The sequence below is a fragment of the Chenopodium album genome, chromosome 13 (assembly GCF_948465745.1).
Source record: "Chenopodium album chromosome 13, dcCheAlbu1.1, whole genome shotgun sequence".
Taxonomy (NCBI): domain Eukaryota; kingdom Viridiplantae; phylum Streptophyta; class Magnoliopsida; order Caryophyllales; family Amaranthaceae; genus Chenopodium; species Chenopodium album.
In genome coordinates, this window is record NC_137846.1 from 54151773 (window position 1) to 54176666 (window position 24894).

General features: G+C 33.9%; 4 protein-coding genes across 4 annotated transcripts; 1 reads left to right on the forward strand and 3 right to left on the reverse strand.

Moving 5' to 3' along the window:
* Positions 1-1273: 1273 nt before the first annotated feature.
* Positions 1274-7579, forward strand: LOC145574998 (uncharacterized). The gene is made up of 7 exons (XM_081632907.1): positions 1274-1781; positions 2906-3029; positions 5063-5299; positions 6283-6367; positions 6499-6585; positions 6692-6946; positions 7120-7579. The coding sequence occupies exons 1-7, from the start codon at positions 1615-1617 to the stop codon at positions 7194-7196; spliced, it is 1032 nt and encodes a 343-aa protein (XP_081489033.1). The 5' UTR covers positions 1274-1614; the 3' UTR covers positions 7197-7579.
* Positions 7580-8587: 1008 nt separating this feature from the next.
* LOC145574999 (zinc transporter 11-like) lies at positions 8588-12560 on the reverse strand. The gene is made up of 3 exons (XM_081632908.1): positions 12070-12560; positions 9373-9428; positions 8588-9249 (listed from the first exon to the last, which is right to left on the reverse strand). The coding sequence occupies exons 1-3, from the start codon at positions 12533-12535 to the stop codon at positions 8725-8727; spliced, it is 1047 nt and encodes a 348-aa protein (XP_081489034.1). The 5' UTR covers positions 12536-12560; the 3' UTR covers positions 8588-8724.
* Positions 12561-15887: 3327 nt separating this feature from the next.
* Positions 15888-16793, reverse strand: LOC145575801 (receptor-like protein 9DC3). The gene is made up of 2 exons (XM_081633600.1): positions 16552-16793; positions 15888-16470 (listed from the first exon to the last, which is right to left on the reverse strand). Exons 1-2 carry the CDS (start codon positions 16791-16793, stop codon positions 15888-15890), a joined length of 825 nt encoding a protein of 274 aa, XP_081489726.1.
* Positions 16794-17025: 232 nt separating this feature from the next.
* On the reverse strand, positions 17026-18594 carry LOC145575802 (receptor-like protein 6). Its single transcript, XM_081633601.1, has one exon. The coding sequence runs from the start codon at positions 18592-18594 to the stop codon at positions 17026-17028; it is 1569 nt and encodes a 522-aa protein (XP_081489727.1).
* Between the last annotated feature and the right edge of the window lie 6300 nt (positions 18595-24894).

Consider the following 24894-nt stretch of genomic DNA (forward strand, 5'->3'; position numbering starts at 1 on the left):
GTCTGTACGTAGTATATTTGAATTGAGACTGCACACTTGTACAAGTATTTTATTTTTTTTCCGATCTGAACTTATTTGGCTTATGAATTTAAATTTTAGGTTAAACGAAAGTCCGACTCGATTATGCAATCAATTTAATTTTGTTAAATATTCCATTGAAATTCAAGAGTATTATTAATAATTGAACTTCACCCATAAAGTTCAACATGATATTTTAAAAAATTGGAATCGCATGGACTTGATCCACTGATATTTGACTTTACATAACCATCTTACCTTTTTTTTTCTTTTTTTTTTATTTATCCATGAACCTAATTTATCTTAGCTTATGGTTCATGTACTGAGCTAATCTATACTTAATTTAATTGTAAATTAATGCAAATTATTCCTAACTAATTTGAGCATATAAGAATTTATATGCCTTGAAGTAAAAGGAATTAGATGAATAAAAATATAGTTTAAGGAAACAACACTGGCATATATTATTTGGAAAAAAAAAAAAAAAAGCTAGTAATATAAACTTTTGTCAGGATTTTTTGTTTTTCAAAACATATGATATATGTTATATTATGAACCAAAAATTGATTAAAGTTATTAAAACCATGTTAATTTTGCAAACCGGTTACAGAAAAGTGAAACACTTTTTGTCTTCAGAGAATTAGAAAACTAAAAACAATATACGATGTGAAATAAGTAATTTCCATTTTTGTTTATTGTTTAGACTTACAAACAACCCACTCGTATTAGTTGATAAGCCCATTAGTGATCAATTTTACTCGTGTAAAACCATCCAATCTTATATTAGTTGGCAAAAAGCCGAAAAGCTCAACTTTTGAGATTAAATATATCATAGTAATTAAATCAAATTACACTAGAAAAAATAAATAAGAAAGATTTAAATATTAAGTTTATATCGTTAATAATTGAACCAATTCTTTATTTTTGAGATTTTTTTTTCTTTTTTACGAAATCCTTATAATATTGAAACTTTGTAGGGTTATAACACCCAAAATATCTTTTTGTGTATAATCTAGTGCTTCGTATTTATTTAGGTATAACTCTAACTTTTATAGAGGGTTTGTTTTATACTTTAATCTCCAATGATTATTATATAATCAATAGCTAATCACTTTAAAAATTTTCATTACAGAGGAAACTTAAGAGTTAAGAGGAACAACAAACCGACAACTTCAAAAGCTGTTCTTAGATTGGTCATAACTCATAAGTCTACTAGGATTAAAGATTTAAAGCTCAACCCTTGACTTAAGCTTAAGCTAATCTTTCTGGTTAGAAGTCTTAGAACCCTCAAACCCAAAACTTGTTACAAATTCCAACGACCTTTTTCTCTCTCCTCCCCAACTCACTGCTCTAGTGCTCTACACCTTCTTCTTCTTCTTCATGATACAATTCTTTCAAAACCAATAAAAAATAAAAATAAAAGGAAAAAATAAGTGCCCAAAGGGCCAAAGTTTCAATCTTTAATAATTTATCCTCAATATTTTTTGTGGGATTTATTGAATTGATTTGAGAGAAAAAGAGTTGATTGAATTGGGTATTTTTGTTTTCTGGGTTTTGAGATCAAATAACAAAGGGGTTAATAAAAATCATTGAAAAATGTCAGGAATTGCTCTAATATTAGATCTGATGAGGAAAAATCCCAACTTTTATTCAACACATACTTTGCATTCAGTTGGTTCATTATCTGCTAAAGCTGCAGTCTCTGGCGCTGCCGCTTCTGTTCTTGCCTCTTACCCTTTTGGGTTTAAGGCTTTTCTTGGAAGGTATTTTTTTTTCTTCCTTATTGTATTTTAATATATATAAAAAAATTGAGATCATATAATGGGTTTTTGTTAATTGATGTTGTTTTATTTACTTTGTATGCTATATGTTGGATTTTGATTAATTGATGTTGGCATGTCTTGATTTTAATTTGCATATTAATTGATATTATATGGTTGGAGCATTGTCAATTGAATATAGAGTAAACGAGTAAATTGGTTATTTGTGAGCAGTGTGAATGAGGATTTTCATAAATTCCTGCCTCCCTTAAGTTTATGGGGTTGTTTGATTGTAGACTCCGATTAGCGGTGTCCAATTTCGAGTAAATTCTAGCCTTTTTCTGTTAAAGAATGTGGATAGTGGGTTATATCATTGTATAATATGAGCTATAAAGTTGTAATCTTTGTCATTGGTTTGATTGTAAGTAACTGAACTAAATTGAACTGTTATGTGTAGTCCGACTTTAGAGTCCTGTTGACATTGTATGTCAAGGTTGGATACATGAATTATTCAGCACATTGGGTGTTTACACTCTTACTAAGCCGTGTTCTAGATTTCAGCATTTGTATCAGTCAATCATAGTGGGCATGTGACTGTTATCCTTAGTGTAAAAGAACCTCAGTATTTGGTAGAGGATTTGATTATACAGCCGTGTTAATATTATCTCATGTATAGCGTCTACTGCTTTGTATTTTTGAGCTGAAGAGTTTGTATTGAATGGTGATATACTGGTTTAAAATATTTTGGAAAGAAAGAAGCTTTAAATGGTGTAGCTGTCTTTGGTTCTTGATTTCTTTTGAACAAATTTAAGAGCCTATTGTGTCCAAGTCTTGAAACTTTTAGTGCCGTGCCAAAGTTGTTTCATAGTGGTTGCATGTAACAAGTTGTGATCTCTCTAACAAAACAATACTATGTTTTTGTCTTTGTTCTTGTTTCATTTCGTTGTTGAATTGACACTCGTTCATTCCTGTTACAAATAAAAGCAGTTATCCTAAGATAAATAGCTTCTGGTTCGGGATTTATATACTTATCCTTGGCTATTTATTTTTGAGGGATTGTGATTTGATGTACTGTATTATTTATAGGTTCTTTGTTCACCTAATGAACTTTATATAATGATTTACAGCAATAACAGAATTGCTTATTGTGATGCTGGTACAACATGGGATGAGGATCACATCGCTGAGGCTTATGATGAGCATGTTTCCAAGAATAATGACACTTCTAGATATACTTTTGAACCCGAATCCCTATCTGTTAGTTTAGATGAACTACTACAAGAGGGGGGGTGAATGGTAGTAGGTTCCAATCGCGGAACTTAAGCGGAAATAAACAATTAAAGCGTAAAGGAACTTAAAGCACACAGCAAGTTTTACGAGGAAACCATCCAGTGCCCAACTGGAAGTAAAACCTCGGCCCTATTGGGACTTATAAACAAATTCCACTATAATAGGCAACTCTCCTAGTACAACCTATTACACAGACCTTTGCTTCGCAAGTTCCTCTTAAGACACTTGCTAATTGATAAGAACCTATCCTATCAGACCTAAGACAAACTCAGGCACCTTTTTCGACCCAAGACACACTCAGGTTCCTTTCTCGACCTAAGACACACTCAGGTTCCTTTTTCCCACTTGCAACCCAAGACACACTCGGGGTGACTAACTACCACTCGAATTTTACGAGATTTCAAACTCATCACTTGTGTGAATTTAAGAGAATTCACAATCTCACCCCAAAATACAAAACACTCAAAAACCCTTTTTCCCATTACAAGATCTCATTGAATATCCCTAAATACATATCTATGAATAAAGAGATAAAACTAATATGTTGAACACTCGAGACCTGTCTGGAACTCACTGGACATACTGTAACCAAAACCTGATAGGAACTTTGACCAGGAGAACTGACTTAGCTTCGTGGTGAAGGCTAAAACCATTAAGCACGACCACTACACTTCGTCAGCCTCAACTTTGAATGAATACATATGAGCATATTTATAGTACACTCGAATTATTCATTTCATCTTGAAAAAGATAGATTTTCTGAAAAGATAAGTTTAAAAGATATTTTCTAAAAACAAGTTTTCCGAAAATATATCTTTTTGTTAAGAATAAAATCTGTCAATAATAATAAGATAAACTTAGCATAAAATCAGCTTTTATTCCAATCTTATCTTTTAGTTTAAAAATACTTTTTAAACAAAATTTATCTTTTTCCAAAAGGGATTTATTAGAAGATAAATATCTTTATTCAGTAAAACCAAATCCCTAAAAGATATGCACGTATAAGGTAAATATATATATCATTAAAACCGACTTTTAACAACGTGCACACTTAAGTTCCTATTAGGTTCCTGAACTCTGACAGTCTCCGAGTTCCTGACAAGTCAGTTACTCTAATTTCATTGACTGTTTGGAGTTCACCTAGGTTCTATATAGACTTGTTCCAGACCGACTTTTATGTCCAACATACTTACATGAATCCTAGAGCAATATACTTCTATTTCTCTGTCTTCATGTTGCTTCTCTGAAACTCTTGTTCTGGAATCCTGTAGTCTTGATATATTCTGGATCTTAGGGTTTGCCCCAGCATTACACCAGAACCAGGTCGTTACAACCCGTTTTGAAGTTCCTGTTAAGAAACTTCTGGAAGTTCCATTTCTGGAACTCTTCTTCTAACTTTACTTGTATCCTCATGGATCTTCTAAAGTTCCTCTGTTTCAGTTCCTACTTCAGCCCTCAACGCTTACTGAACCTGCAAACATCACAACACTAGAAAATCCTTATTAAATGGAAGTTTGCTCAATTCTTAACATCATCATCAAAACCTCATAAGGGTCAACAAGTTGCCCCTTTTTAATGATGACAAACTGAGCAAACTTCTGAGGATAACAAAGTAACTCAGAAGGTTAGTTTTTTTCATTTATAAAAACAGTAAAGAAAACTAAACTAAATTAAAAGACTCCTACACATACATGACATATATATGTATAGGATACTTACCTCGTGAAGCTAACATATGTAAACACCTATTTACATAGTTACCTTCATGGTTCCTTAGCCATCATCATGCTTATCAACCGTAACACTTATCATTGTTCTTGTTCCTCTATTGCTTATCCTATATTGCTCAAGTTCCTTATATATATACTTGTCATTGCTCAGGTTCCTTGTATCCTGTTCCAAACATAACTTGCTCTTTCTATGCACAACTTAACATACACGTTAGATAGATAATCATCATTAGTTTATAATCATCAAAACCTAATTGCTCAACACTATCATACTCTGGAAAAGTCTATAACTATGAACTAAAATCACTTTTCTCGGCCTTTCATCCAAGTACATTTGCACTTACTGCCTTGAGATCATTTTTAATGTTTTATTTACCACTTTTGGAGCCTCGCGCGGCATTGGAGGATGATGATGAAGATTTCCTTGCCGATAATACAGAGGAGAGGCATGTAGACTTGATTACTCCCTTCCACAAGGCCGTAAGGCAAACTTTTCGTGAGGTTTGTTCTATTTACCATTCCATTTCTACATTTGCGTTCTTTTTCCGTTAAGTACAACTTTGTGCCAATGAATGTTGATTTAGAAAGTATTTGTATGTGAGATTTAGCTAGCTTCCCCTAAATTGTGATAATATCCATTATGTATATGCTGATGTTATCTTGTGGGCATCGTTTGTCTCCACGTATGTGATAATATCCAATATATATAGGTTTCAATTAAGGCTTTCTAATTTATCTGCTTACCTTAATAAATTGCTTCATTTGTCTGCCTTAATTCTCATAAATTATGATATATTTGTAGTTAAAAGGTGTCTCTCAATCGGCAGGCTGCTAGAAATGAGCGAAAGTACCATTATTGAAATTTGATCTAATAAGAAATGTTGAGGCCTTGCATCGAGTTTTATAGTTTATTAGGAGATTATAAAGTGCCTATTTCCGTGTATTAGGAAAGAGTTTAACTTTTGAGATGATAGTATGTTTACATTGGTTCTTTGCAGTTCAGGTTCTTGTTAAGTACATTGAATTAGTGCTGCTCCATTTTCATGAAGATTTTTTCCTCCCGATTTTCTAACATATCTCCTCATTCATTGTCCCCGTTGATAATGAACTTATGTAGATTTTATTTTTTCTCATCTCTAACTCTAAGTAACACCACCCCCCCCCCCCCCCCCCCCAAAAGTATTTGGGAGTAAGGCTTTGTTTTTATTTTCTTATTGATATGTTATATTGGTTTTATTGTAATTGAACTCTGTTGTTTTATTGTGCATCTTGTATATGATGTTCGATTGTTAAAACTACAGCAATGTATCATATATGGTCACAAATTATACTGTTCATTCAAAAAAGAAAAACGAGTCTTTGTTACCCCTTTTCTTGTATAGTCATGCTGTGATAAATGTGCTATTGCTTGTGTATATTGTGTGTGTGCCCTTTATTGTTTCTTTCTTTTGCACTGAGACCGTCTGTTTTTCCTTAAATCTCAGAGTACTGTCATTACTACTAGGAGGGTTTTGGAAAGACTAGCTGTCTCTTATCTCTCCCAACGGATGGCATGGAAGCTTATCAAAGGTATGCTGTATACTTGGCTAATCTTTTTTTTCCACTTTACCTTTGCTATTTGAACTATATATATATAAGCAGGAAAAAAATTGAACATTTACTGACATCAGCTAATATATTGCTTTGCCATTTGTCTGTAGATGCTTCTAAATCTGCTGTGCGTAAGGCAGAGCGAGGACTGCCAACAACTTCTTACATGTGTGCTGTTACTAGAACAACTGCCAGAGGTGATTCTTCGATTATTAATTTTCCCTCTTAACTTTTTGAGATTTTCAATTCTGACTTCATCTCTGCTTGATCCTTGCTTGGGGGGTTATTTTCCCATTGGAGCAGCTCACTGTCTAGGAGTAGCAGCATCTTGGATTTTTCAAGTTGGATATGATGTCTACAAAACCATCTTACGTCTATTTTGGTACTCTAAGGACGATATAGAAGAAGTTAATACAACCGAGGAACTTCAGCTTCTTGGTAGGAAGATATATGCTGTCACCCTCAAATGCACTGCGTCGTTAATCTTTGCTGCCATCGGGGCAGGCCTTGGTGCGTCATTGACACGTGACATACATCCTAAATCTGGTCAATGGCTTGGTAAGAACTTCAATACTACCACAAACTCCTCAGCTAGATGGTATTTCAGTTTGTAGTTCTTTATATATAGCCAAATTTCAAAAGGATTTTTATTTTCTATTCCACTGTTCCCCCTTTATGTAAGTTTTCCATTACAGTGTGCCGTCATCCTTACTTTCCATGTGAACTCACAGGTTGTGCTGCTGGAGATATGGCGGGTCCAGTAATTGTAGCATTGTGTTTCGACAAGCTTCTTTCTCCGGCAGTGTAGATTTTTACAGATATTGCTCATCTCTACACACTATCTCATGTGCCTCAGGACCAGATTTTGTATACTAGAATTGTTTATTTTTGCAGTATAACAGTCATCAGCCTCAAGGTTAGTTGCTCTGAGGCTCCAGAACATCAATTCATAACAGACTTCAACTCTTATCAATTTCAGATTTTTTTTTTCTTTTTTTCTCTTTTTAATCTCCTGAATAATGACTTCTTTTCAATAGATCCGAACAGCTGCTGAGCCCTTTTCTTTCATATAACGATTTATAGTCTAGAAAATCAAAACTCATTAGGGAGATTTTCCTGATATTGTGCTCATGTTGATTGTATCTGTAATCATAAAACCTCAGCAGCAGCAGCAACATTCCTTTTGGTCAATTATTGTCTCGTTTTTGTGGTACGTTTCTAATATCAAGTTCAGCAAAATGGAAGTGTTTGGAAGTTTCCTGATTGTTTACAGGGAACTGATTTAGTACACTCCTCTGGTTTATATCTGCAATTCCTGTCGAATGAAGCGATTCTTGTTCGATAAGAGGGTGTACAGACATAAGCCAGAATGCTAAAATCAGTTCCTACTTCAACCAATTTTGACTTGCTAGTTTTCACCTAACCTGAAGGCTTTGTTAGTTGTCGTTGCGAGACTGCGAGTTTTGAATTCTCAGTTTTAATCTGTTATTGATTGCCTTGATTTACTGTAGGTAAAATAAATGACAGTTTAGTGAGTCATGTAGAATATATTCTCCAGTATCTGAGTGAATTGGAAGGTAAATTTGACAGCATTGCAAATTGGTGAAGTTGACAGCAATTAGTCTACACATTGGAATAATTAGTTTATATTGACTAAAAAGTTGATGGAGATAACTATTAAGTTCATGAATCTGAAACCTTGGCAAAATCATTCTTCTTCATCTATTCTTAACTTGCAAGTGACAGCTTTTATTTGCTTACTTGCATTCAATTGTTAAATGATAATCTTATAGAACAAATTGGTAGGAAAATGACTACTACCTCTGTTAATTTTTATGTGCAACTTTGGGGTATTATTTGTGAGATATAAATATTCCAAAGTTGCACATAAAAATCAATGGAGGTAGTATAATAATAAGGATAATAGTGATAGATGTTGGTGGCTTGTCCTAGTTCAAAAGTGGATGTTAGCTTAGCTCAAGTAGTATAACTTTGATGTGTAGTTTATTGTATACAACTATACAAGTATATTTAATTTACACACACATTGTTTATATTATGCGAGTTTCTATAGTATTCCATATAGAGTAGGCGCGGTGTTTACTTTGTTTATTCTATCCAAAGGCTATGTGCATCTGCCATGCACGTGATTATTAATTCAGAATAGAGGGGGCATATGATTCTATCTGGACACAATAATTCAAATGTAAAAGATTTTGTGTGGCAAATATTTGCAATTGTATGTTCTTGTAAGAACAAAAATGTCAAATGCTCTAAGAATGTAGATACAAACTCTAAAACAACAAAAAGTCAAAATTGAGTCTCAAGTAGCACCATCAAGTATCCCAAATCATAACCACAGCAATCACTCCAACTCCCAAAACAACAGCCAAAAACCTATAAAATGGAGTATTTGCCCCAACTTTGTTATGAGGAGTATAACCCTTAGCTAACAAATGGTTGATTGAAACATACACAAACACCCCACAAGCAATCCCCATGGATATAGCAAAGATCCAATCAGCCACCGCGCCCTGGGCTGTCTGATCGATGATGATCCCTATGGCAACCCCAATAGGGCTCGAGATGGCAAATGCAAACGCGTATGATGCACAGGACAGTAAAGGCCTGTCAGGGATCATACGAAGGAGGGCTATAGCCATTGCGATGGCAGCAAAGATTTTGTGTAGGGAGATTGTCCAAAGGGCTTTCCAAGCATCTGCTTTGGTTTCGGATACTCCAATTGCTATGCCTTCAAAGACTGAGTGGAAGCATAAGGCTGTTATTAGGAGGATGGTGTCTCCTAGAGAGCTTGCTGTTGCTAGCCTTGCATTGGCAAAGTGGTTAGTGCTATGACTAGCCTACATAAGCAAAAAATGTATCAAAAGCTGAGGTAAATTGAATTATTCGCCTTCACATAGGTAACATTTAATTTAAATGGTTAAAGCTCGTTAAATTTTGAACATGATTTATATTTACTGTACCTCAGAATGATGTGCTGAATTTGTTTGCTGGTTGGTTTTCTGATTTGGAAGTCCCTCTGTTATCAGAAAACATTAAAATATTAGAAATTTGAACTTTATATTAACTAACATGTTAAAACATTAGCTTGAAATTTTTATACCCACATATTAATTGAAGCATGTAAATAAAGTTTTTTTTTTTTGAGAAAATTATGGTCAATTGCTTCAAAATTGAGCTTTTCCTCTCCTATACTGAAAATCATTATAAAAAAATAAATAAATAAAAACCTCATGATCAGGGAATTCTTGTTCCTACAGTAAATTATTTTACTTGTATCAACTAACGACCCAAATTCTTCGCTCAAATCACGCACTTTTAGAGCTGTCAAAAACCGACCCGAACTGGTGAATCCGAACCGTTTCGAACTGTTCCGAAAAGGAACCGAACCGCTATGAACCTGTTATTTTAAAACCGTAAACCGACCCGACCCGATTTTTTAAAACCTGAAACTGAACCGATCCGAATGTTTGAGAACCGTTATTGAACCGTACCCGTTATCAAGCAGAACTGATACAACCCGAAACCGAGAACAACCCGAACCGAGTACTTCCGAACCCGATAGCAACCCGACCCATTCTAAACCGAAACCGATTAAACCCGACAAAAACCTGATAAACCCAAATCGTTTACAACCTGTAACTTAAAGCCAAACACTATATTGTATTAAAAAAATCTGAATCAAAAGCTAACTCTAGATTTGTTATTATTATTTGATCCTGAAAATCTTTATACAGAAAAAGGGACTTAATTAAAGCTAAACAACTAATTAATACTCCGTATGATCTATTGGAATAACTAATTATAGAATGTTGAGGATATACTAGGATATATACGTTAACGTAACCCGTTTAAAACTGGCAAAACCAGTTGTCAAGCCGACTATGTTCAACTCGAGCCAATTATGACTTGAACCGATTACAACCCGACCCGATTAGGACCCGATATGTTTTGACCCAAAACCCGCTTTAAACTGATAAACACCGTTTTTAAACCGACCGACTTTAACCCGAACCGATTATGACCCGAACCAATTATAACCTGACCCGATTAGAATCCGACCCGAAAAAAACTGTAATAAAAACAAACCTAACCGAACCGACCCGAAATTATTTAAAACCGATCCGAACTGACCCAATAATAATTCCAACCCGTTAAAAACCGATCTGTTGTAAACCGAAAACCGATAAACCAAACCAAAAACCGAACCGCAAAACCGATTGACACCCCTACGCACTTTTACTCCTAAGTCACAATTCAGACCAAAATTAATAATGCCTTTTTGGTGCACCATGTGGCCTGCTGCCAAGTCAGCAAAATAACAGATACAGACGCGCACATAATGGGGTTACTGGTTTTGTCGGGGTTACTTGTATTTATTTTTCAGGGGTTACTTGTATTTTTATTTTTCACTGGTTACTTATTTTTTTTTTCTATGAGTTACTTGTATTTTTTTTCAAGATTTACTTGTATTTTTTTTTTCAGGAGTTACTTGTATGAATTACTTATTCAGGAGTTATTTGTATTTTTTTTCATGTGTTACTTGTACTTTTCAGGGGTTACTTGTATTTTTTTTCCATGTGTTACTTGTACTTTTCAGAGGTTACTTGTATTTTTTTCCATGTGTTACTTGTACTTTTCAGGGGCTACTTGTAATTTTCAGGGGTTATTTGTATTTCTTTTCAGGTATTATTTCTATTCAGGTGTTACTTGTATGAGTTATTTGTATGAATTACTTGTATTTCAAGGTTACTTGTATTATGAGGTTACCATTATTAGTTACTTGTATTCTGAGTAACCCTAATAAGAAACCCGAGACTAAAATCCCATATCAAACCAGTAACACCCATACAAATAACCCATGACCAAAACCCATGACACCCTTACCTATCAAAGTATCAAACCCATTATATTTCTTCAACTCCTTCCTGTAATCTCTAATACTCGTACTTTGTATTATTGAAAACAAAAGGTTTTCATTTCCCAAAAATGACTTCAAAAGTTTCTTCATTATTGTGCGACAAATAAGACAAATACAGAGACGATGGCGAAGGTCGTCAGCGATCTGGGTTGGTTTGGCTCCCAATTTCTGCGACATAGAAGGTGAAGACGAAGACAACATCGGAGGTAAGCGAATTTAGGTTGGTTTGGCCAGCAATTTCTGCGACATCTGGGTTGATTTGGGCGCCGATTTCTGCGATAAAGAAGGTGAAGATGAAGACGACGGCGGAGGTGACGGAGGTTAGGGTTAGAAGGAGGAGAAAAAAAAAGTAAAAAAAAAAATGTGGCTGGCCACACGGTGTGGCCAGCCACATGCAAAAATTTGTGTAATAAAGAAGTTTTCATATGAAAGACAATAAACTCTTGCTTTTAAGGAAAACACGTATTAAGGTACACGCGGATGCATGTAAGAATTCTTTTAAGAAGGGCGAACACATACAATCTCAATGGACATATCTTCTAAAAACACCCTAAAAATTCCCAATACGACACTAAGTAGTAAGTACCTATACAAAAGTCATACTAATCATTTTTTGAACGAGTCTAACAATCATATGAACGCAACTTTACCTCTATCAGAACTAAACTAAACTCAAACGACAACCAAAACCCGAAAACCAAACATCAAATTACACACATAAAAATAAAAACAAACATACCTTCAATCCCATTATTGTTAGATTGAGAAGCTTGAATGTTACTCTTTCTAAAAACATAGGTAATGACACAATCAGCCAACAAAGTAAGCAAATACCCAAAACAAGCCAACATAAAAGCAAAAGGGTATTCTTTTTCAGTCAAATCTTGAAAAGTTTCATTTGCATCACTCAAAAAATGCATCAAAGCAGTTCCCAAGAAAACTCCTCCGGCAAATTGAGTTCCTAAGACCAAAAACGCGTCGTTCCATTTCAAAAAATAAGGGGAAATACCCCCTATAAAAGTCCCTAGGAAAATTATTATGAGACACCATATTTTTACTATGATTAATGATTTTTCTCTGAGATTGGGATGATTGGACGGTGTTGATGTGTCCGGATCTTGGTGGCCACTGTGGGCTGCGATGCAGGGGATTATTGTGATGATAAGAAGAAGAGGAGAGAGAAAGTTGGTGGTTTTGGTAGCCATTTTGGTGGAGAATTGGTGAGAGAAAATAAATTGATTTTGTTTGGTTTTTATAAGTTGATCACGTGAGTTTTTGTACTGCAAAGAAAGGACAAATTAAGATTAGTGGTACTACAATCTTTGTAAAGTAGCTTAATAGGGGATTAATAAATAATAATGTTTAGTTTATACACTCGAGTGCTTGATAGCGTATGTAAACAGGTAATGGAGGGTGCACCATTAGTTAAACCCGACCAAGTGCAACGTATAATTTGATGAGGATCATTGTGATGACTTTTTAGTCTGAATGAGTCTAAAAGGGAGATTCGAACATGTGACTAATTGTACACAGGCCTGGCCATTGGTCTTCGTCAAATAAGCTAAAACCTTGTTGGTGTGGTTAGTGTAATGTGGAAAGAAGATTAGTGTGATAATTAGTGTGAGAATTTAGAGATTAATATGTTGTGTAGTACAATGATAGGGAAGTTTAGGAAAGAAGAAAAGAGTACTACATTAATGTATAGTATTGGTTGCAATTAATTAGTTGGCACTTTTGAAAACAAATATTTCAACAATATGCTTTTCTAAGAAATTGCGTGATCAAGTATGAGGGTCAAGGATTCATATTCTAGGTTGATGATGTTGAAATGTCTGTGTCAAATTTGTTTGGAAGGTACTTCATTAAAAAAAAAAAAAAAAAAACGATTAATGATATTTGTATAAATATGGTGTGATGAGTAAAAGTAACATGTTTAGAGAAAAAAGATGGAAAATGCGACATGAATATCTTTTCTTTAGAATAATTTATGTTACAACATAATTTAGTTTGTGTTATTTTATGAGAATGAAGTTGTAATATCTTAACCATCGAAATTGACACGGCTCTCTCTTGTACAGATAGTATTCCGTAGATGATATATTCAATAATATGAGACGTTATGCTTAGCCTATATATACATTACTCGTTACTCAGTACTCATTTACGGTGATTTCATGTAAAAGCAGATATTGTGTAACATAAAAACAGTTTATTGATCAAAGTAAGGTGGCAAAGCTATTACTCCTATTATATAAGCACAAATAGTTGAACCGCTGTTGTTGCAGTTGGTAACATTTGATGGCTTTTACCACCTACCCTACCAGAACTACTAGAAGTAAACACGAAAATATCCAACCAATTATAGGTTGACTTACTGACTTACTTCAATAGAGTTTGACAAGTTAAACATAGTGAAAGTAACAACTAAAGAGATGCTCTTCATAGGAATCTATTATCTGATCTACTCCGTAGTTACAAGTTAGAGTAGTTACTCATTGAACTAAATGCTAGTACTCATTGTGTAAGCGAGTCAAAACAGCTTAACACCATTTTGAGTCTGATTCATAGATGTCAGATCTCAACTGTAATTAACATTTGTTGTTATAATGTTCTCTTTAATTGATTTATACTAATCCAACTTGACTTCTGACGATTAAATTTATGTATTAGTACGAGTTATGTTGTATTTCGACACGATAGAGAACTTACAAGCTTCATATGTATAAGCTAATTATTCTTTTAATATGGTTGTAAACTTGTAATAATACAACACCATACAATCTTGCATCAGTTATAGGCATATAAGAAAAACGTACTAGTTATACTGATATTAAGATCGATAAACATATCATCATAATTCATAACCTTGACTTATAAGCCAAATGAATGGTTCATATTTGTAGCTTTGGAGCATATAAGTGTTGAAAGAAAGGTCCAACAAACGAGTCACTTACGCAACGTAGCGTTGCCTTTACGTTGTATTGTTGCTGTTTGTCTCATTCGGAGTGTTGGTGTTACTTCATGTAGGGCATCAGATTCTAAGATGTAGCTTATCACTCTTCAAAGCCAGAGTAATCTTAGAGTTTGAAAATTCTAAGGATTAGACTAGGATATTTTCTGTCCCCTCCCAAAAAAAAAAAAAAAAAAAAAAAAAAGAAAAAAAAAAAGGAAAATGAGATGTCCATTAATTTTCAGGTGATCTAGTGAACCTTGAAAAATTATGGGATAGGGATAATGGAAAATGGTCAAAATGGGCCGAGTTTAGCCACAAATTGTGCCCAAAATTAGTAAATTGGGCTGGGCCGACTTTCAAGCCTAAGGCAAAAAAGCACAAAATTGTGTACCCAAAAATCGGCGAGTAAAAGCTGATCAACTTAAAGGGCTTGTTTATTCGATTAATTTTCAGATCTAACCTTGCTCCGATACCATGACAAATTTGGGTGAAAGAGATTAATAGAATGACTTGATTTTTTTTTTTAGGTAGATATTATACTCCTAATAATATTAATATGCACAATATTTTGAATATCTCTTATCTCTAACAAAAATACACTTATTTTGTTTGAACTCTATCACCTGTATAAGTTGTATTAAGTATATTTTGTTCATAATAAGCCAAACAAAATAAGATCTTAATATCTTATAATCTACTATAGCGCCGACCAAATGTAGTGTTGGGAGACTTGGGACCAAGGAAGTACATTCGAAATGGGTTCTAGTTTATATTAAGAGCCCAACCCAAGAGCCTAAGCTTGTAATGGTACACTTGTACAGTTGCTCATATTGATCTTCTTCATTAGTCTGTACTAAACATGGGCAATGGGCCGTGCCGTGCCTAGCTGTGCCGCGGTGGGGGGCGTGCCGTGCCTAATTTTGGCACACCCCAGCCCACAGCACGGCCCACGTGCCTGGCGGGTCGTGCCGTGCCGGACCCCGGGCCAAACCGTGCCACTTAATTTTTATTTTATTATTTTTTATTTTAATATATATAAACTTATTTAATTAAGTTTTATTTGGGCATGGGCCGTGCCACGGGCCGTGCCGGCGTATCGACGATCGTGCCTGTGCCGTGTCCGTGCCGAATTTCAATTTTTTGTTCACGACACGGCCCACGGCCCATAAGTGGGCCGCCGTGCTAGTAGTTGTGCCGTGCCGGAATCGTGCCGTGCCCGTGCCCATCTTTAGTCTGTACGTACCTTTGTTTCCTTATCATTGTATATTTGTATGTTATCTTGTTCTTTTTAAGAGGATAAACTAATTAAAGACGTATATTTAGGTCTGATGTTAGTTGATTATGATTTATAAAATCCTACGGAGTATAATTAAATTAGTCGAATTGGCCCGGTTTCTTAAGGTCTAATTATTTAAATCAAGATAGGCAAGGTTTACATTATACGGAGTACTTGATCAGTTTGCTAGATAAACACAAATCTATTCATTCTAGTTACAATTTACTAGCAAAAAAATTACAAGAAATGATCAATCTAGTACAGGAACAAGAAAGAAAAGATAAAAATCAGTCCATTTATCCTACAAAGTACAAGTTTATCCGATCAATTAGTTCCTCCTTGGCACACTTCTTCTTCTGCCAAAATGCCTTTCAGAAAATTGTACTACAGCAAGCTCCATCATGAAAGCTAGTTTGGCTAGCCAAAACGGCTTTCCGATTGACAGCATATAGTATCCCCATGCCATCCCTACAACTGTACCACAACCATACCCCATCAGTATGATTTCCCATTCTGATAATAAGCCTGCTTCATCTCTGAAGTCGTCTTCATTACTGTCATCAGACTCATCATCTTCGGGTTTTAACTGTCCATCTCCTCCGCAGTTTGACAGTGGGAATCCATATAATCCAAGGTTCCCCCTGTAGGAATCCTCTGAAAATGTATTGAAGTTGTTTACATGAGGAATCGGTCCCACCAGCTGGTTGTCTGATACATTGAAGACTCCTAAAGATGTTAAACTTCCAAACTCTTCAGGGATTTTTCCTGTGAGCATGTTGTCAGAAAGGTCCATTGAATTGAGCAGCTTCAAGTCGCCTAATGATGCAGGGAGGTGCCCTGTAAGGCGGTTGTGTGAGAGGTTAAGGCCGTGTATTGAGACCAATTCCCCGATACAGTCAGGAATCTCACCACTGAATACATTGTTTGACAGATCAAGAGTCGCGAGTGTGATGATGATCGTCTCATATCTTCTATCTACACCACCAAATTACAGTACAATGGAGTAACTATATCCATCGCGAAGTGAGTTGCTCACTGGTGCCCCCATGTACTTAGGACTACCACTCCCACTGTACACACTGATATTCATCATTGCTCGAAAACTTCTTATATATGTTGCTGGTATTTTTCCTCTGAAATTGTTACCAGAGAGGTCGAGGATCTGCAGCATGGGAAAAAGGTCGCGTTCTGCTTTTGAGTCTGTTATAGAGCCATTGAGCCTGTTAGAGCTCATGTCTAGGACTTGAATCTGAGGTAGAGTATGCAACCAGTATGGAAATTCATCCTTTAACTGGTTGCTTCTAAGATTCACCAACTGTAAGTTTGTGCAGTTGGCCAAAGACCGCGGCACCAACCCCTGCAGCAAGTTGCTGCTCAAGTCTAGAAACTGCAAGCTACTACACTTGGAAAAAGTTGAGGGTAGGGATCCATGAATGTTATTCGAGCCTAGATTCAACACGACAAGGTCAATTAGGCCTGTTGTTATTAGACAAATCAAGAAGTCTAAGGGAAGTTAATGTGCATATTGAAGGGTCAATTAGGCCTGTGAAGTTGTTATTTGAAGTGGCAAACCAGAAAGTGGTAGCGAATGGTAATGGAAGTGGACCGTGTAGCAGATTAGAACTGACATCGATAAACAACAAATTATTCCAAGGAAGGTTTGCTAGACTTCCTGCCAAAAAGTTGTGAGAAAGGCCTAGATATTCTAAGATGTTATTCCCTACTTGGAAAATCCACTGAGGAATTTCACCTCGAATATTGTTTTTGGACAAGTCTAAATCTTGCAAGTGGGTTTGATTCTGTAAGAGTTCAGGAAATTCAGTTAGGTTGCAGAAAGAAAGTGCTAAAACAGATATTTCAGGCCAGGGGAAGGCGGTCAAATTAATACGAGCATCAGTTCCTGTGGTGCTCACTGATAGCGCGTTATCTGATAAAGGAAGTCCCATAAGGCGTGGGAGCTTAGAAAAGATTTCATACAAGTTAACATTGCCAGTGAATTTGTTAGAACGAAGATCAAGATATTCCAAACTCGAACTAGTAATACTAAGAAGGTACTCACCTATAACACCTGTGAAGTGGTTGTTGACTAACACGACTACTTCCAGCCTAGGAATGTTCCACACCCAAGCTGGGACGGGTCCATGGAAACCACAACCTGGTAGTCGCAACACCCTTGGAAGATTGTATTGAGCATGACCGGGTGATGATGGAAGTTTCGAAGAGAAATTGACAAAGGAAAGGTCTAAGTACTGCAGGGGACTAGTCCAGTTATATAGCGCGAAATTGGAGTAAACATCATTGTAGTAAACATCATTGTTTACTCCAACATCAAGGTACTCTAAGTTGGGTAGGTTGAGAATATCAATAGGAAGTTCCTCTTCTAACTGGCAACTACGTAAGTTTAAGTATGTTAACGAAGATAAGTTAATGATCGATGGAAATACTATCGAATCAAAGGTAGTGTCACCAAGATCAAGTCGTCTCAACTCTGTTAAATCGCTCATGATCGTCTTGAAGCTTGGCATCCGAAGAGTATTCCATGAGAGATCAAGGGTTCTTAAATGAGAGAGTTGGCCTATTTCGAGAGGGACTTCACCACTAAAAAATGAACCCGAAAGATTAAGGTGTTTCAAGGACAAAAATTGTGCAAATTTAGGTGAAATAAGAGATGATGAGAAGTAGTTAAAGGCAAGGTTAAGGCTCTTAAGATGGTGGAGATCGAAGAGGGTGTTGTTAGCTTCGATAACACTACTAATGATGCCACCATTGCTAATGTCGAGTGAAATCACACGAAAATTTGTTGAATGACATGTTATTCCTTGCCATTCACAACAATCAGTATTCCTCTGCCAAGACGATGTTACACCCATGCTATCCGAGACAAAGGACTCTTTAAATCGAAGCAATGCATTGTAATCGTCGTTGTGACACATGAAGTGTGATGATGAAGAGGTATTAGAGAAATCGAACGAGGAAGAAACAAGCACAAAAGTGTTGCATAACAAGAAGAAGTAGAAGCACAACAACAAAGCCATTGTAAGTTGATGTGTCTAGCTAGGAAATTTGCTAATGACTTGATTAATTGTATGATTATAGTGCTATTTAATACTAGAGTAGATGGACAAGATATTAGATAAAGCAATGTAAACTTAGGATAAAAATAATGTACATGAAATTCAAAGGAAGGTCTGTATGTAAAGACTGTAGAATCTACATTTTCATTATAATTAAATTAGTTAATAATTAGTTTAAATTAATACTGTATTATGGTTAAAGTGTCAATTCTGAATGCTAAAGTCAATGAGACATTGTATTTTAAGTTATACTAGGCTATAAAAATTGTATTTTAGCAAATTGTTTATATATGGAGTAAGTAATTATTAATGATGATGAAACGAATGTAACCTTTTTGGATTATGTATCATAAAATTTGATATTATCATAGACTAATAGCAAATGTTAGTGCACTTCTGTTTTAATCATGATTTTAAGTATTTTAATTTATACGATGTAAACATATGCTAAAATCACCTAACTTGACATTGTTCGTCTGTTATCCACCAAATTTCTTCTTTATCACCATAATTGCCCTTTAATGGTCTTTATTAATAAAAGACAGTCCACCTCAAATATTAAATTTGTTTCATGTTTTTAGACCTAAATCACTTATTAATTATTGACAAACAAAGGTGGTAAACGAGTCGTTTGGATTGAGTTCAATTATTGATCGATGATGTAATCGTATTCGCTCATTCGATGAGAGACGTACTATTTTAGGTGTATATGGATTCAAGTAGGTTAAGTGACATTTATTTATTGTATACTTTATACAAATGAAGTATTTTGCAATAAAAAAAAAAAATTCTTTAATGATATTATACCATACATTTCAATTAGAGTAAAAATCAAGATATATTTATAATTAAGTGTTGAAAATATTTATATACACTCGGGTGTAGGATGCACCAGAAATTATTTTTTGCTCATTAAACATTTTTAACAAAATAAGAAGAAAAAAAAAACACCTTGATGTACCATACACCCGGGTTTTGAAATACAAAATGATCGACCCATTTGCATTAAAAAACAACTCCATGCATGTGTTCATATGAAAAACATGAGTGAATAACAAAGAAATTTCTATCAATAAAATTAGTTCTATTAGCCAAATTTAATTCAGGTAAAAAAAAATCTTTAGTATCTCCAACCAATATTACAACAATATTTTCTATCTTATATTTTGAATTATTTTCCCCTCAAAAAAATATTTCGAATTATTTTATTACATACTATTATAGAAGGGTATGTTTTAGGCTGGCATTTTGGGATAATAATTCCCTTACCCTTTTCCCCATTCTCAAAGTGCCATTATATTCCTACTAACCCGAACGTGGGATTTGTGAGAGATTTTGCTTCTCCTTTTCAACCAAAAGAAATGTTGTAGTAAGGGTCTGTTCACTTCAGCTTAATTTCAGTTTAGTTCATTTTAATTTAGCTTCAATAAGTTAAGTTAAGTTCAATTCAGCTCCTAATTTCCTTCTCTCATAAAATATTCATTTCAGCTCTATTCAGTTCAGTTCAGCTCATCTCCAATCAGTTCAACTCAATTTAGTAAATATGAACAGACACTAAATAATTTAAAAGTTCAAAATTTAAAGAAATTCTTTGTCTCTAATAATTTGATTTTTTTTTTATAACTCTTGATAGAACTCTAAATATTTAAGTACTCCCTCCGTCCCCAAAAGTTCAACCCTTTTGGCCTAATTTTAGTCCCAAAATGATCGACCCATTTGCATTAAAATACCCACCAATTTACAACAATATTTGTGCAAAATTAGCTTCTCCATATAAAATTTTGTTTTTTCATGTATTTTTAATACTTTATCTCTCTACTTTTTTATATACCCCATGTAAATTTATCTTTTTAATATATTTTTATTTCTTTCTATTTAAGTTTCTTAATAACCGTAAAATCAACCCAAAAGGATCGAATTTTTGCAAATAGAGGGAGTATGATAATAAATTATTTTATTGAAACCAACATTGACCCTTATTTTATAGTCCAACATCCGCGTGCCACGATATGCAAATACGTACGGTTGGCGTTTAAAGGATGTTCAAAACTTGCAACTACTTCCAATCTTCCATAACTAGTAAATTGGCCAACAAGCATGGGAAACAGAAACACAGAAGAATCTAGAATCACTTGAAATGTCTTTACACAATTACACCGTTTCAAGTATGAACATAAAAGTTGTCACGAGAATTCACACGCAAACGTCAAATTAAATTAATTTTATATTTTTATACACAATTTTATGTCACAAATTCACAATTGACAAACATAAAACCGCCTGAATAATAAGTTTCCAACACTCAATAATTTTCATCTCCCATACCTCTAGCTGTCACACTTATGACTTGATCACAAACCAACCACAGAATATGTATACAATTATATCAATTTTATATCATTATAATAATTTAATAAATATCATACAATTTATTACTTGCATTCCAAGCAATTATTTTTATTGAAAAAAAATGAAAAATATCTTGTGATGGAAAACAACTCACACAATACAAGTCATGCCCTAATAATTAATTGTAACAACTAACCTCCATCTATAAATAAGAGCCATTTCTCTCTTCTAACTTGGTTTAAAACACTCCTCTCAAAATTCTTCCCCTTCTATTTTTCTTAAGAGTTATGGCAATGAATTGGGTAGTCAATTATGCTATGCCTCACCTCATAACACAATCTGTTATGTACCCAAACCACGACCTTAAAGATAGTAAAAAGTCATCAAATACCGAGAAACCTTATAATACTAAGAGCGATGGGGTAAGAGAAGGTTTTCAAATGCCTCTTCATTATCCGAGGTACACAAAGGAAGATTACGAGAAGATGGAGGAACGACGTGTAGATATGCTACTAAGACAATACGGACTTGAGCATCATGTCAAGGGTAGCCTTGATGAGAAGAGGAACTTTGCTATGGGTACCTTCTTGTGGCCTGATCAACTTTAAATTCAATTTTGATAACTCTATAATTTAGCAAAAATATATACTTCGCATTTGAAATGGGCCTGAATAAATTACTACTCTTGTGATGAGTTGTTAGTATTGTTATTGTTATTCAAATTTCAAATTCTAATATGATGTTAGTTGTGTGCGGTATTAGTAACTTAATTACTACATTCGTTAACTTTTAGTTGTAACTTTGAAATATTTTACAAATCGATCACTTAGTTGTTGTAATTTTACATTTTAATTTTAATGTGAAATCGAAATCAATACGACTTGTTTCATATCAAATTATTCATCTATTGGTATAGTACTCTATATAAAACTATAAATTAGATTATTTTGTGGTAGGATAGGCAAATATGTAATTTCCATCGTTTAATTATTGACGGCAAACAACAAACCCAAAAAATGAGACCATAATAAATGGAAAAGTTGACATTTTGCAATTAAACTCACTTTGTCAAATAAATTAATTTTGAACTCGTAATCTAAACGGTTTAGCAAATGTATTTTTTTAAGTGACTAGTGGTACTAGTATATTTTACTCCCTCCGTCCCTAAATTACATTCCTCCTTTCTATTTTTAGTATTCCAAAATTACATTCCTCCTTTCTATCTTTGGTAAGTTTTTTTTAGTAAATCAACTCATTTTTTCTGTTTTATATTTAATGCTTTCTCACTCATTCTTACCTAATCTCACTCATAATCCTTGTGCCAAATTACAATGAATATGATTGGTTAAAAATTTTCAATTAGGAGCATGTGATTGGTCCTTTTTTTTTTGCAAAGGATTGATGACATGTCATGAGTAATAACTATTCTATCTTTGTATTTCCCATAGCATTATCTAATCATTGTTATTTGTCTTACTCCTTCCTCCTTAATTCCCGTGTAAATTACCAAAGAGGAATGTAATTTAGGGACGGAGGGAGTACTATTTTAGTGTAATTGGATTTCTTGGCAATATATTTTGCGAAATTTATCGAGCCTTAATGAATTTTGACGAGCTCAACAATAAAAAACCACATATAAACCATTACGTCGAGGTGGTTTGTATGATTACTCTTACTCAAAGAGACATAGAGCGAGTAAACTAGCACACAGGTCACATACAACAACAACAACAACAACAACAACAAGAACAACAACAAAAAAGACTGCACAAAAAATACATACTTCTTCCTTTTTTTTTTAGTTGACACGTTTTTTTAGTTACGTTTATCAACGCACAGTTTCAACCATTCATATCTTTAATTACCGATAAGCAAAAATTTTGAAAAGTTGATATTTTAAAAATATATATCGTGACGAATCTCACAAGATTCCACATGATTATATTTTTCATTAAGTACAAAACACAATCAAAGGAAAGTGTGTAAATAGTGCTAAATTCAAAATGTGTCAACAAAAAAAACGAAGGTAGTATATCGTAATAGAAATCCAATAATAAAAAATTATAAAAATTGCACCAAGAAATTAATTCACATTATTAAATTAATTTATATTTATTCCATGACTTTTTATGTTAAAATTTGTCATGCTTAAAGCTCATTAAGCTTACAATCTTGATGAACCAAACCTCCATACAAGATTTTGTTATAGTCTCTACCGCACTACGAATTGCAAAAAACAAGTGAAAACAAAATTAATCTACTAGAAAACTCTTGAAGTAATATTTATGTCAACATAATTGGCTACAAAAAATCTAGAAAACTCTTGAAGTTAAATGCATCTTCCATAATGTTCCAGATGTCACACTTATTTTTAAAAATCATAGCCTGCCGTATTATATTATCACACATTGATTACTTCTAATTCAAGAAATTATACGGAGTTTTTTTTTTTTTTTTTTTTTTTTTTTTTTTTTTTTTTTTTTTTTTTTACGAGTGAAATAGCAATAAATGTACTAATTAACTCCCCTTCTATAAATTAGGCTCTCCTCACAGACCTCACTTGTCTAACTGATTTTTTCTTTTGACATAACTTTTTTAACTGAATTGGTAGCAAATAATGATAAAGTTATAACTATACCTAGATAAATATTTATAATAATTCTAAATTGTTAACATCATTTATAATAATTTTTATATTTTAAGCATACGAAGTATACATTGTTTCAATATAAGTCACTTTTTGGATATCTTTTCAAATTTTTAAGTGGAGACTTGGTTAGATGAAATAATTGATAAAAAAAAATTATACATTTCAATCCAAATCACAGCAAAAAAAAAAAAAAAAAAATCAATTTGACGTAAATGATTAAGATATATTTCGTATAATTTAAAATTTTGGAGAAAAGATTTGAATAAGGGTGAAATTAATTTGGATTAAAATCGAACCAAACCGAAAACCGAACCGAATTAGTAATTCGGTTTGGATTTTTTTTCAATTCGAATTGGATCGGTTTGAGAAAATTATAAAATATGGATTATGGTTTGGATTCGATTTTGGGTTTTCAAAATCCGAAAACTGAATTAAATATGGCCCAATCTGATCACATAAGCCCAATTGAATTTTGGCCCGCCTTATTCCCCTTTTATGTATAAACTAACATAACCAAATTATTCCTTTTAAGATCCTCGATCTTCCCCTTTTATCATACTCACAAAATCTCTCTCTTCCCTCTTTGCAATTTAAACAATCCATCCTCATTGCCAATGTGTATGCGCGTTGGATTGGCAGCCATAACCACCCCCTAACCATTTTCTTTTTGCTGGCATCAACAACCTTAAGAAGGTCATTGAGGCTATTATTGGATCTTAAATTTGTATGAATATTAATGGTTGTTTGATTAATTTTTGAGATTATATTTGGGCAAATTTAAACCTGAATATTTTAAAAATAATTTTTAATTAAAAAAATCACAGATCTACAAAAATTAGCCTAAAAATTTCGGTTTGTAGATTGGATTCAGTTTCTCTGTTGTAATTTTAGTTCGGTTTGGATTGGACTAAATGCTTATTCGGTTTGGATTTGGATTGAAAATTTCAAAACCGAAATATTTTTGTTTAGATTCAGTTTGGTGTAAAATCCAAACCGAATACCGAACTTTCACCCCTAGATTTGAGTGAGAACCAATTTCAAAATGATAAATGGAAATGGAAAAAATATTGATTAAGTATTAAATTGTTTATTAGTGACATTTGACATTTATCAGAATAAGTAGAGCTGATCAAATTGGGCTTGATCCGAATTGGGCGGATTTTGGGCAGAATTGGGCGGATTTTGGGCCGTATTTCCTGGCTTGAAATCGGGTCGGACTCGATTTTTTAGATTTGATATGAATTTGGCCAGAAAAGCCCGCA

What these genes read in the sequence shown, in the direction of transcription:
- LOC145574999 (XM_081632908.1), bottom strand. Translation starts at nt 12,535, where the DNA reads ATGGCTACCAAAACCACCAACTTTCTCTCTCCTCTTCTTCTTATCATC. An exon ending in TAACAATAATGGGATTGAAG is followed by an intron (nt 9,429 to 12,069) that starts GTATGTTTGTTT and finishes TTCTGATAACAG; the next exon opens with AGGGACTTCCAAATCAGAAA. An exon ending in ATTCAGCACATCATTCTGAG is followed by an intron (nt 9,250 to 9,372) that starts GTACAGTAAATA and finishes TTGCTTATGTAG; the next exon opens with GCTAGTCATAGCACTAACCA.
- LOC145575801 (XM_081633600.1), bottom strand. Translation starts at nt 16,793, where the DNA reads ATGAGCTCTAACAGGCTCAATGGCTCTATAACAGACTCAAAAGCAGAA. An exon ending in TATAGTTACTCCATTGTACT is followed by an intron (nt 16,471 to 16,551) that starts GTAATTTGGTGG and finishes CAATGTATTCAG; the next exon opens with TGGTGAGATTCCTGACTGTA.
- LOC145575802 (XM_081633601.1), bottom strand. Translation starts at nt 18,594, where the DNA reads ATGGCTTTGTTGTTGTGCTTCTACTTCTTCTTGTTATGCAACACTTTT.
- LOC145574998 (XM_081632907.1), top strand. Translation starts at nt 1,615, where the DNA reads ATGTCAGGAATTGCTCTAATATTAGATCTGATGAGGAAAAATCCCAAC. An exon ending in TTTAAGGCTTTTCTTGGAAG is followed by an intron (nt 1,782 to 2,905) that starts GTATTTTTTTTT and finishes AATGATTTACAG; the next exon opens with CAATAACAGAATTGCTTATT. An exon ending in TAAATCTGGTCAATGGCTTG is followed by an intron (nt 6,947 to 7,119) that starts GTAAGAACTTCA and finishes GTGAACTCACAG; the next exon opens with GTTGTGCTGCTGGAGATATG.